The sequence below is a fragment of the Dermochelys coriacea genome, chromosome 1, assembly GCF_009764565.3.
Source record: "Dermochelys coriacea isolate rDerCor1 chromosome 1, rDerCor1.pri.v4, whole genome shotgun sequence".
Classification (NCBI taxonomy): domain Eukaryota; kingdom Metazoa; phylum Chordata; order Testudines; family Dermochelyidae; genus Dermochelys; species Dermochelys coriacea.
In genome coordinates, this window is record NC_050068.2 from 172164551 (window position 1) to 172177866 (window position 13316).

At 43.3% G+C, this 13316-nt stretch overlaps 1 protein-coding gene across 4 annotated transcripts in view; it reads right to left on the reverse strand.

The window, feature by feature from the left end:
- NCAM2 (neural cell adhesion molecule 2) overlaps nucleotides 1–13316 on the reverse strand; it is a 530111-nt gene that overhangs the window by 74124 nt on the left and 442671 nt on the right. For all 4 annotated transcript variants that reach the window (XR_006279367.1, XM_038379539.2, XM_038379548.2 and 1 more), the window contains exons 13-14: nucleotides 10880–10999; nucleotides 6130–6251 (exon numbers count right to left, since the gene is read on the reverse strand). Coding sequence is in view for 3 of the 4 variants with exons in the window: in XM_038379539.2 (XP_038235467.1) it covers nucleotides 6130–6251; nucleotides 10880–10999 (242 nt within the window). In the remaining variant the exon portion in view is untranslated. The remainder of the gene's footprint in view (nucleotides 1–6129; nucleotides 6252–10879; nucleotides 11000–13316) is intronic.

Below are 13316 nucleotides of genomic sequence, written 5' to 3' on the forward strand. Positions count from 1 at the left end.
AAAATCACTTCACATGCCAAGTTTACAATTTGTATAATTCCACGGCTATCATCAAACAAGAAGTTACATAGTAAGAAACACGCATGACAAAAACTATTTATAAAAGACTATGTTTGCCCATTGACAGAGCTAACACTAAAGGTAAATAAAAATAGCTCTTAAAATAACTTCTTGCCACTTGCTAGTTTCTCTATAATGTAAGGTCCTAGCTATCAGTTGTTTAATGTACCGAAATACACAATTTTATAACCCTGGTTTCTTTCACACTGACAGTCCATTTGGACTTGTACCTTTCCTTTTATACTCCAGTGCTGGTAAAATGACCTCCTGGTTACACAGTGAGGTAATACTGGGCTGATGGTAGATGGTATAGTCACTCATAGCATATGCAGAAGTTAAGGCAAGTGCAATAATAAAACTTACACTCGAGTCAAATTCACTACTTTTGCTGGTGGTAAATTTGTCCCCCACCATGTTTAAGTATGCTACAATATGTTGGGAAAGGAACAGTTTTAAGTATCTTGTTAGCTACTTTTTATCCTGCTATTGTAATAAGTAAATAAACACATTTTCTAGTCCTTTTCCTTTTAAATTAAGATCTCAGGAAATGAACAATCGCTGTAATGTTGCTAACAAAATGAATGACCGCCCTGCACCTTTAAGCAGGGTTTTTTGGGCTGGGTAGCCCAGTGAAGGGAGCAGTGCTTTATGGCTGGAGGTGGTGGGGTGGGGAGAGGAGAAAATTGCTGCAAAAGAGGCAGAGTGGTGGCTAACTCATCCCTTGGGAATACGGGGTTTGAAAAGGAGCAGCAGGGTGCTGGGAGCCTTCCTTTTTACACAGAGCAAAGCCCTTCCCCTCCTTCAGTCCCAGGAGAAAGGCAGGAACTAACAGAAAGTCTCAGTAGGACTCCTCTGGGGTACTACAGCTTAACTGGGCTTCACTCCAGGTGGAAGCAGAGCAGTGAGCAGGGAGAAGGAGGAGGGCGAAAGTCCTCCTCCCACTTCAGTCCTGGAATGGAGAAGCAGGGCCTTGTCCCAGCATGGCTCCGGGCAGACACAGAACAATGAAAGCGGGAGGAACAGGGAGAGGATTAATTCTCCCTTTCCCCTGGTTCAGGTGGGGCAGGGCAAGGCAAGCATAGCAGAGTGAATTCACAAAGGGAGGTGCAGTTGAGTAGTGAGGCAGCTTGGAGCCAGATTCTGTGCCTAAGTATACAGAGGAGGAGGGGGAGGGGGAGTGAGGCTGTGCGGTGCATACAGGTTTAGGGAATAGGGTTTCTGGTTTTACCTACTGTGGGCAGAAGACAGCAGGGAAATTTTGCTTCTCCCTCCCAATTAATGTCAATGGGACAGGGAACTGGGGAGGAATCAACCGCTGCACAGGGTGGACGGAGTACAGTGATTTGGGCCGAGGGGAGTCAAGGGCAGGATCCTTGCAACAAGGGTGAGGGGCCCAGGGAGCCTGGGATAGGGCCTTTCATTACAAAGGGCAGCCTATCAGGCTTGGGCAAGGGGCACTCAAGGTGAAGCACTCACCCAGACAAGTGAGCTGGCTACGTTCCATGGTGGGACAGTCAGCCAGGAATTGATGTAAGTAATCAGGGTTATTGTGTCTGAGGTTGTTTCCATAGCTTTGCAAGCCATACAAGGTGTAATGGCTCGCCCAGATCTATGACATTCAACACAGGTGACTGCAGTACATTCCACTCAGGTGATTTCAGGAGATGAGGCAGACACAGAGGGCAGGGGTGAGTTAAATCAACAATGGATAAACGTTTCCAATTGCAGAGGTGTTTGGATATGCTTTGGGGAGAGGTACATGAGGTGGCTTAGGGTCCCATATCAAAGTGATGTGGCAAAGGTGAGGATTGTGGGCACTAGTGGTTCCTCTGAGGCTTACCCCATCATGTGTTGGGTTTTTTTGGGTAATCACACTGGCCAGCAAGAAACTTTCTCAGTTTGTCTGGGGAGGCCCACCCCGTAAGCAGATGCAGAGTGTAAGCAGATGCAGGGTATTGCATGGCTGGTACAGGCTAACTAAGTTCCTTCAACATGGGGACAACCATGGGGGAAGTGTCTTGCTAACGCTGCATTCTTTAGCTGTGCTTGTGTTACAGCTGAAGCTTACCCAGAGAGAAGCCCAGCCTTATCAGATATGTAAATATAATCCGGTGAACATACAGTACATTCAGTGACATACATCTAATCACAGCAGCTGCTGTTGCAGAATTGGGCGGGCATACAATATGTTCAAGGGCGTAAATTTCTTTATAGCAGTGGCTTTTGCAGCATCTGTACATTCAGGTATACATGCAAACCATGTTTTGGGTCTCATACAGGACAATCCTGCCACGGTGGTGAGGGGAGGTACAGGACACAGGCTAGAACAAATATGATGTGCAGGTAGGCCCTGTTTGAACAGGGCATGGGTGACACAAGGCAGGTGGTGCAAGGGTCCAGCTTCAAGCATTGGAATGGGCAAAGGCCTCCTGTGGGACTTCCCCAGCAAAGCCAATGGGTCAAATGTATCTGCTGGGTTTCTTTTAATGGGGATTTTTATCCCCTTTATATAAAATAATAATGATTAAAGTCAAGGGTGGGGTTTGGCCATATTGTTAAGGCAATAATTCCACAAGAATTAATTTGGGTTACAGGTGCAGGGCCATTCAGCCAATTGCCTGTGAACAACTTGTCAGTTTCCCCCAAAGCTAGCTTCAAGCAGCAGTGGAATAGGCTATGGCCTCTGGTGGGACTACCCCAACAAGGCTGTTGGGTCAAATTTGTGGGCTGCGTTTAATGGATTTTTTATTATTTTTATGTAAAATAATAATAATTAAAGTTGGGGTGAGGTTTGGCCACTTTGTACGACAATAATTCCACAAGGAGGAATTCGGGGGTATAGTGGCAGGGCCACCCAACCAATTGCCTCTGCACAACTTCTATATTTTGCCCTGAGGCTTGGCCCCCAGAAACGCTCCAGGGAATTACATTTCTTCATAACCTCTCTGGGGTTGACAATGGCATAGCACATGCCTTGTCTCATTTTCAGCTCCACAGTTTTCTGGAGTTGGCACCAGGAGCCAGCCGGGAACCCAGGCAGATGCCACTGGTGCTATGGAACCTTGGCAAAGAATGGTTACCATTGTGTTGTAGAGATCAGTTGCTCCATGCAACGTGGCAGGGCTGTGAGAGAAGTTTTAATGATTTCATGCAATTTCGGGATCAGGAAGGCTGATCATCTATACAGCCCATTACAGAGGAACAGGTGCTGTGGTACATGCTGTCATTGGCAACATGCTGTCAACTGGCATCTTCCACAATCTCAAATTGCCTTTCTGCCATTACATTTATCAGTAGGCTAAATGGTTATCCTAATCCTTGGAGTGTTTTTTTGTTTGAAAATTTTTGGCTGGGTGGTCACGTACCAGTGCCCCAGGGTGGATTGTTGTTGTTGTCCCCTCATGGTTTACGTACTTAGGGATCTTGTGCAGATCCTTGGCTACATATGTCATAATGGACAGAGGGCAGCCTTGTTCAGGACTGCATTCTTGACAGCATTTTTTGGTGCTTTCAAGATCAGTGAGCTAGTACCTGGGTCAGGTAGGGACTCAACCAGAATGGCTTTGCAACTGCGGGATATACAATGGCATGAGCATTCAAAAATATAGCACTTGCGATGGTCAAAGACAGATGAACTCAGCTGGGGTGAATCTGTGATAATCTGTCAGGGTGGTGAGTCTGGATCTGCCCAGTTCAGGCTTTGAAGGCCTATAGGGTTATAAGGCCAAAGGGGAAAGGCCTCTTTTTATGCATGGTGGGGGAAGTCCCCTCACAGCATATCAATTTGTTACTGTGTTGAGATGGGGGCTAATGAGGTTGGGGCTGCCAGCCCATGAATTTGGATCCCCCTCATTCATTCATTCAGAATCGGGGCAGAAATGGCAGCAGCACAGCTAGATATGGGACCAGAGGCAATCCAGGCAATTGGGCGTTGGCATTCAGTTGCGTACCGAATGTATGTAAGACCTCAGGCGGCAAGTCAGCATTAATTTGTCGTAGTCTCATTACAAATATTGGACGACCAGCCATGAAGATGGTGATGTGGATCTGTGGGCATAGTATTGTCGTGTTCAGGTTGCCCAAGGGTTTGCAGCTGGGCTTCAGTGATGAGGCGATATTCAGTTGGCATGCAAGGAAAAGCATGTTATGGGATCAACTAATACCAATGCTATATGCTGTGCGGGCCGGTCATTGGCCCTCCAGACATAATTGTGGTGCATCTTGGGGAAAACGATTTGGGAATGCTTAAAGAGGTGGAACTAATGCTCAGAAAAAGAAGGGACTTGGAGCTGATTCTTTAACTTTTTCCAGGAGTTAACATGATTTGGTCAGACATCCTTCAGCACAGGGTCTGGCGGGGAGCCATGATCCCTACAGTGTGAACAAGGCAAGGAGATATGTGAATAGAGAGGCGGCCAAACTCCTTGGGACCATAGGAGGGACAGTAATTTCACATCCTGGTATAGTATATGGGGCAGCAGCTTTGTTTCAGAAGCATGGGGTTCACCTGTCTGACTTAGGTGCTGTCCTGTTTTTAACTGATATAAAAGATGGCAATAGGAGATGTCTGGGAACCTGACTGGGTGTGGGGAGAAGGCAGCCATGCTAATTGCTGGTGCCTCCTTGTGGCGGATGTCCAGTCCTCCATAGAAAAGGTATACAGTGACCGAACAAATGGCTTGGAAAAGGACTTAAAAGAGGTGTTCATTAAAGGAATGAAAAGGGGTCAGTTGGGGACTCCTATGATTGGTACGGCAGCCAAACCCCCATCCTTATAGCTCACCTTAACCCTCCTACGAGGCAGGGGTGGATGGTAAGGTCCTGGCAATGGATTTGCTGGAGGGACCAGGAGAGAAAAAGAGGGTGAGAAAAAGCCCCGCGGGGAATTATGGAATAAACATGGGGTTACCTGCACTGTTACCTGCCAGGTAGTCCCAGACATCTAATAATAAAGTTGCGGCCTGATTTAACCCATGTCAAATGTCTCCTGTCCTTCTTTCAGCATAGCAAGACAATGGTTTCTTGTTTCACTTCAGTGCTCAAAATCAAGAAAAAATAGGATGGAATGGGATGTCGTCACTTCCTGCAAAGAAGCCACGTGTTTTTTTCTTGTTTCGACCCCTCCACATTCTTATTTGTTTTCAGTAAGAAATGATGGCATGACCACCTGCTACTTAACCCTGACTGAAGTGTGCTTCAATTTACATAAACAGTGTAGTAGCTGGGGTGCCTCCATACCTTTTACATCATGACCTTTTTTAACACTTCGCTTTATTCAGCAAAATATATTAATAAGTGATAGAACCTACTTAGTTAAAGATATTGGGAAGATCATAAATGAAATTGAAACATCATTGAAAAGGAGTTGATCTGTGTGGCAAAGAGGAGTGAATTGTTTAAACCTGCTAGATTTGAGAAGAAATACTACAAATCAGACATCCACCCAACAGAATCATATAATTACCTGTTAAAGAGCTGGATACATTTACTATGATATATGAAAGTCCTTCCTCATTGCAAACTATCTAAACTAAACTTTAAATGTGTAGAAAAGGTAGAAAATACACAATGGCAAGACAACTTCCAATGGTAGTTCTGGTAACCTAGAGAACAATTAAGCTGATTTAAGTTGCATTAGCACATTAGGATGCCCTTACTACAAATAAACACAACCATAAAAGGCTAATTATTTTGTTTCAGAATATTCTTTAATCACATACTGTGGAATCTCATACCAGCACTCTTATTTACTTATTATATTATCTTATTAAACTTTTTATATCTGAAAACAAAACAAACATTTTACTTACCATATAATAAAACAAAATCTCAGAAAGTTTTCTGACTTTTCAGTCACACATTTAGTATACTAATCTGGCATTAAAAACGAGGTCAAAAGGAGTAACAATAACTACTATACATTTCAAATATACAAATGTTTTTCTTCAGCTGTGTAATAAGCAATCTATTTTAAAACAAAGTATTGACATTTTCCATCAAACCTCTTCTCAACATTCAAAACACATAATATAGATCAAAACATTCCCCAGTGATTAATGGAATACTTACACTTCTGTATTTCACGATATATTCCAATATGGGGGATCCTCCATCATCCTGTTTAGTTATACTAAGTTTAAAGCTCTTTCCACTGCCTGGCTGTCCGTGAATTGATGGAGGGCTTGGCTCACCTGAGCAGTGGGGTGGTGGGGGGGAGGGAAGAGAAGAAGAGAAATTCAATATTTGTATTTTATATGTATTACTTCTACTGTTTGTTTAATTAATATTATTAATCAGAATCTTCATAATCAAACAGAATGTTTTTAAGCTTTCTGTCACATACTTAATGATACTTAATGATCATCCTGGCATCAGTGCTGTCATGTTTGTTACAAAACATATAAAAGACTTGTACACTAAAAATAAAAGGGATTTAGAATAAAAATAGTCTGTCTCTGTGATTTGACATTTCTTATCCTTTCAAATTTAACTTGTTTAAGAAATGACTCCTTATGCAGACACTAATTTAGAGAAGCAGCTGGTTAATTTTAAGCACATAAGTAATCCCATGCTATTCAGCAAATCGTTATACACATCCTTAACTTAAAGCATGTGCTTAAGTCCCATTGGTGGAATCTAAATCATTATTAACAGACAATAAACTGTCATAAACAGCAACAATAAAAACTGTCCCAAAGCAAACCCGAGGCTCTTTTAGATTATAGAATACTATCATTTTATTAAGAATGAATCTGAAGAAAAGCATTTTGTGAGATCTTGAAATGTATGAAATTTTATTTCAAACACACTCTATTTTTATAATAAACCCACCCTTTGATGGTGACCCTGTTGTTTCTTACAAGGCGGTTCTATTATAACGGAACATTTGTGTTGAAATTTTGATCAAAGTCCTTTTTAAACTGGAGCATAAATACAGGACTCAAGAGCGTGTTTTTGCTCCTTTAAAGATTACCTCCTCTACCTTATTTTCCAATTCATTCTGTCTGAGCACCATATCCATTCCCTATGGAATTTGTGATGAGACATATTCCCCACACTCTGAATTAGTCCAAGTGGGCCCAATCAATCAATTAGGCGGGAGACTTAAGCTGGAGGAAGCTAATTAGAAGAACGCTCACCTATGAGGCAACAGGTGGGGCTTCTACAAAGCCACGAAGTTAGCAACAATGTGGAAGGCATCAAGGAGGAAGCCTGCAGTCCTCCTCCCTGAGATAAGGGAGAAGGAAGGGAAGAAGAAGCCAGAGGTGAGAGCAGTAAGGTGGTAGAGCAACACACCTTAACTGTTCACTACAAGGCCCTGGACTGGAAACCAGAGTAGAGGGTGGGCCTGGGTTCCTCTACCAACCACTGCAGAGTGATACTGGCAGTGATCAGAAAGACTGCCTGAGTCACTGTGGGAATGACAGGGTCAGAGCAGCAGACATGAGGACTGTCTGATGCCATGTGGACAGAAGAGACTTTTAAAGGGTTCCCAGAAAGGGAACCCAATTAATGACCTGGCCAGAGGGCTGAATCACAAAAGAAGAAGCAGCAGCACCTGGAGTGAAAGAGGAGCTGCACACCAAGATAAAGTGACGGAGAGATAGGGTGCAACTACAGGAAGGGGCTTCTACCTCGCATTGCTAATCCCCAGAGTGGCCAGGAGGAGGCACCATCCAGGAAAGAGTAGAGTGCCCTGTCACAGAGTTCCTGCGCTGGATATCTCCCCAGCTTACATAATGAGTTGTGACTTCATAGCCTAACCCCCTTTTGTTTTTTGCTCCCACTAAGCCTCCAACCTGCTGTGGGGCTGGTGAAAAACCCAATTCATCTTGGTGAGGGCAAAATTCCTTCCCACACCTCCAAGAAAGGAGCAACTAGTGTAATGGTCACACAGCAGGTCCTGAAGAAACCTGGTATTTTAACTACTGCCACAGATGGCAGCTGTTCAGCCTGGTCCAGGTAAAAAGGGGACCTTTTGCTGCACAGACATGGGCATAAATAGTTCCCCTCTCTTCCAGTCACCTGGTGGGGGGCATGAGTCTGTGTCCCCACATTGACCTGTTATGGAGCTGCCTTACTCCCAAGCAGGTAGCTCTCTAGCCCTTAAAGGGGCAACACACCTTCTCTGACAAGCCAGACAAAAGGCCCCAATACATAACGTGTGGTAAGGTCATTATCAAGAGGCCAGGGTTTTTGTTTTGTTTTTTTTCAAAAAGTAATTTAAAGGCAGACTATAGTTCAGGTCACTTAACTTTGACAATGCCTCTCTTTAAAGATAGTGTTAGAGCAAAGTAATAAAATGGGGAAGTGTATTTGTAAAATAATTATTATTCTGAATATGTAGATAACTGATGTAAAAAACTTATTAAACATTAAGCATATGAACCTTCCCTGGGGTAGTGAAGTAGGTACAGTAGTATTTTTTAAAAGAAACAAAAATATGAACATGATGGGACAACAGAAAAAGGAGTAAAAAACGGTTATGTTAGATTATTCAGTTCTTGCTCTTTAGCACCACATATTTAAATTTGAATTCAGTTGTTTAATACTCTTTGGTATCCTAATATATTATACCAAACAAAAACTTCATTTACTCTGATGTAGAAATGAATGCACTGATAATTAGGCATACTTGCTGTGAACAGTTGCACTATATAACTGAACCACACAACCCTGAATTTGAAAAGCTTTCTATGAAACTGCTACCAAAACCAATGTTGACTTCATCGGCAGTGAAAAGACAAATGGGTCCTAACTACATATATCAAAGTACTAACACATCTATTTAACCTTTCCCCCATAGCTTTGCAAACAAAAGTGCACCCATTACTGTGGCATCAGAGTGCATTTAACATACCTTAAATTACATGGATTAATATTTCCAAACTAAAGGATCCAAAACCCACTGAGATCAATGAAAATCTTTCCAATTTTATCAATGAGTTTTAGACCAGGCCCCAAGTAATTATAAACAGTTATATAGAAGCTGCTGCTATTCAGAATTACTTTAACTTTACATTTATTTTGAAATGTTTGTGAGTTTGCAAACCATACATGATTTTATGTACCCTATGTGTTGTAACCCCATGGCAGGTTGTGATAACCTTACTCGGTGTGAATGAGCGTGGCAAAAATTGGCCTAATGGCAACAGTATATGCCTTTTGCTATAACTATTTGTCAAAGGAACAAGCACTATACATGGCCATCTGTCACTGGATAGCTTCTAGGGCCCAGTCTGCCCGTGACTACTTTATGAAGTACCCCCCTGGGGGTAATTGACAGTTGGCTGATTAGTAAACAAACAATTGGACCTGATAAAGGTTACCCAAGCTCAGCCAGAGTGGACTCCAAAGGGAGACAGGAGATTCCTGTGAATGGGAACCCCAAGGGAAGCCTGAGCCAGAGGACTGAATGGGAAGCCAAGAAGGATAGCTCTCTGGGGAATCTACCAACACAGGCAGCCTATAAGAGAAGCTCCTTATATGGAGAGGGGAGCCTCCTAGATGGAGGGCTGCAGCCACAAGGCCTTCAAGAGGACCTGGTCTCAGCCAGCAGTCCCACAGACACAAGCCAGAATCCTGGCCCGGCAAGGATCACCTGCTGTCTCTGGAGAAGAGTTGCAGTGGCAGACCTCTCCAGATTCCAGAGGACATATTTCGGTATGGGTAAGAGCCCTAACACTAGGGGCAGAGACTGGAACTCAGAGAACCCTAGAGGAAGAGCCTGGGTGGAGGTGAACACTGAATTCAGGTGTGGGACGTGGACTAAGAATGACCTAGTGTGACCAAATTGATCCTGTATTCACACCCTACACACTACTGTAATAATCTTTGCACAAAGTATGCCTTATAAACTATCATTTGAAAACTCATAATTCACTGGTCAATAATATTGTGATGAATTGTGTATGGCATCATTTTATGAATTCCCCCTGAATGACATTGGTGGAGCATGTTCAAACTCATGTAGCAGGTCTTAAATAAAGGGATGTGTTTACCTGAAATTTACATATAAACTATAAATAAAGTCCTCCGACAATGAAATGGGGAAGGCAGGGGACAAAGGAGATCTGAATTTCAGTGAACATGGGCAAGGGATAATTTGCTGGGGGAAATGTCTACTGAAATGGCCACATTCTATTCTCATTAAAGTCAGCAGTACTGCATGGGTATAAATGAGAACAGAATTTAGTCTCATATGCTTTAACATTATGTTCACCAGCATAAAACATTTAAGAGATTTTTTCTAATATTCTAATAAATATAAATAACTAGAGAAATTTTCCAATATACGATCATCAAAATGACCTGAAAATGTGATTTCGGAGATCTTCATAATCTAGGGCAGGGATCGGCAACTTTTGGCATGCGGCCCTGGTGGGCTGGGCTGGTTTGTTTACCTGCCACATCCATAAGTTTGGCCAATCACAGTTCCCACTGGCTGCAGTTTGCCGCTCCAGGCCAATGGGGGCTGCAGGAAGCGGCGTGGGCCGAGGGATGTGCCGGCCGCCACTTCCCACTGCCCAAATTGGCCTGGGACAGTGAACCGCAGCCAGCGGGAGCTGCGATCGGCCAAACCTGTGGATGCGGCAGGTAAACAAACTGGCCCAACCCACCAGGGGCTTATCCTGCCTTACCTTGGTGGGCTGCGTGCCAAAGGTTGCCGATCCCTGATCTAGAGGAATGTGGTATTGTAAACTGTGCATTTTACTCATAGTGAATCATTTTTGAAATTATGAGCTGAACTAGAGGTAAAATAGGCTTACAAGAGTACAAATAAACTAATTTTTCATTTAAAAATAAAGGCATTACTCACAAACAGGTAAAGTCTGAAAGATCTCAATTTTGCTATACTCTCCTTGTCCTTTTCCATTTACAGCTGCAACCTTGATTTCATACGTTGTGTTCGGTTCCAGATTGCTAAGAACAACCATTGCTAAAAGGAAAGGAAAGAAAGCAGTGAAACAAAAATTGACAAAATGATTAAGACAATAACATTTCCACGGCCATTTTGTAATTCATTGGCTTTGAAATTAGGAGTCTAATTTTACAATGTTTTATTTACAAAAGTGAAAAATAGTCATCTGGTTCAATGCTAATTGTTCTAAATGGTTTTGTTACTACACAAATTTTGCTGCTATTAAATAAGTTATGCCATCTGCGGACATTAGTGTAGGATTTACAGAAGTCAGGTGCAAATATAAAGAGCTTGGTAGTGCTTCACATTTCTATGAGATGCCGGGCCTGATTCCCCAGTAAGACTGGGGCACTTTTGCCCCACTCTATTGACAAACAGTTGCCCTAGACACCATTGGATGATGCTCCCACTGAAGGGATACATAGGCTATGTCTACACTAGAATAAAAGACCCTGGCATGGCTGTGGTTGGCCCACATCTGCTGACTCAGGCTTGTGCTGCAAAGCTAAAAATGGCTGCATAGACACTTGGGCTGGATACTGGGCTCTGGGACCGTCCCCCATTGTGGTGTCCCAGAGGCTGGCCTCCATCCTAAATGTCTACACGGCTATTTTACAACCCTGCAACACGAGCCCTGTGAGTCAACTGACCCATGTCAGCCGCAGGTGTTTAATTGCTGTGTAGACATACCGTCAGGTGGCGTGGGGCTGCTTCAGTGGTTATTCTGGCATCCTCCCACTCCTGGCCACCTGATGATGCAGATCTGGAAAAGAGGTCATGGGCTCCCTTAATTCCAACTGAAAACTGGCTGCTGTAGTGCCCTCCTTGGGACCATTATCAGCTGCTGTAAATTGAGTGGGACAAATAAGCAAGTGAAGGACAAACATGTGGAATGGGTTTAAACTGCAGGCTGCAAGTTTATTAATTATACCTTAGGAAGGGGTATACCCTGCTCACCCCTAGCTCCAACATAACAGGGAGTTATTTGATTAAAGCTAGTTACAGGGCTTCAGCCACAAACCAAACAACAAGTTGGGGTGAAATCTCTCACCACCACCCCACATAATGAGGAAGATACAGAAACATAGGCCACGAGGCTGGGTGGGGGATTTCATTCTGCAAAGACTTCAGACCTCCTCCCTACATGTGCAAGATTCAGCAATGAAAGCCAAGGTCTCATTTACCTCTGAGAGCTGTCCCGTTTAGCCTGTACCCACACTGCACACCAGCTACAAGTTGCAACAAGTCAATAGTCTTAACAACACTATATGAACTTTGAATTCTATTGTTCCCAATCTAACTGTGCCTCCAGGAGGCTGCTAGAAGGGCAAAACAATCCACCAAACCACATGGCAATTTGGTCCTATGAGAAAAATTCCTTCCTGTTTCCTAAAAATGGGTGATCAATCAGGCCACAGCATCACACTCGGTAAACCCTCTAACCTACAATTGTGGGAGGGGAGGGAGGAGGGCAGGGAATGAACTGGAGAGTAAGAGGCTTTTGAAAACCCTGAGATAATTTAAAGAGGAAAAGGGGGGAGGCACCTGACAGCCAGTACCTGACCCCATTCCGGTTGCCCAGCCAATGGCTAAGCAAAGCACCAAAGTTGGGTGGGGAGATAGCACTCCCCTTCCTGTGATGCATGTGTTTTGGGCTTCCCTTATTGCCTGCTGTCCACACCAGGTCCTCCCTGACTCAGGGTATTAGATAAGTTTTTCAGACGTCTGTATCCATCATGAGCTCCCTCACAATGTAAGCTGAAGCATGCACTCCTAAGACAGAGCACCGTGTCCACCCTTGCCCTTTGCATGTAAATTATCAATTTGCCATGTTGAGGAAATTCCACCGTGTTTTACTAACAAACCTCTAAAGAGAGAAGATTCTTATCAAGAGCAAAAGAAATTTTCTAAGTCCTAATATCAAGAATTTGAAAATTAACTGATCCCATCTGTAGATCCTTAAAGAGAGGTCTATGGAATGCCTACAAACCAAGGCACTCAGGGACATTCTCAACAAATGATTCAGGAAAGAAGGTTGGCACCTTAATCTTAGATACATAAATATGTCACCTAATATCTTCAGCAAGCTGTTAAAGAGCACTTAAAAGAGCAAGAGCTGATTACCTACGATGTGCATCAGTAAGTGCCATGTATTAGAAGAAAAAAATCAAACCCTAGCCTGAATATTCCATGCAAACCAAGCTTGACTCTAGAACTGTAGCTGTACTTCAGGATGAAATTATAAGCACATGCTTAGAACAGTAAAAAAGTTGCATGAAATGAACTATACTCCTAATAATACAAACATACAGACAAGGTACGGCAAATGACCAAT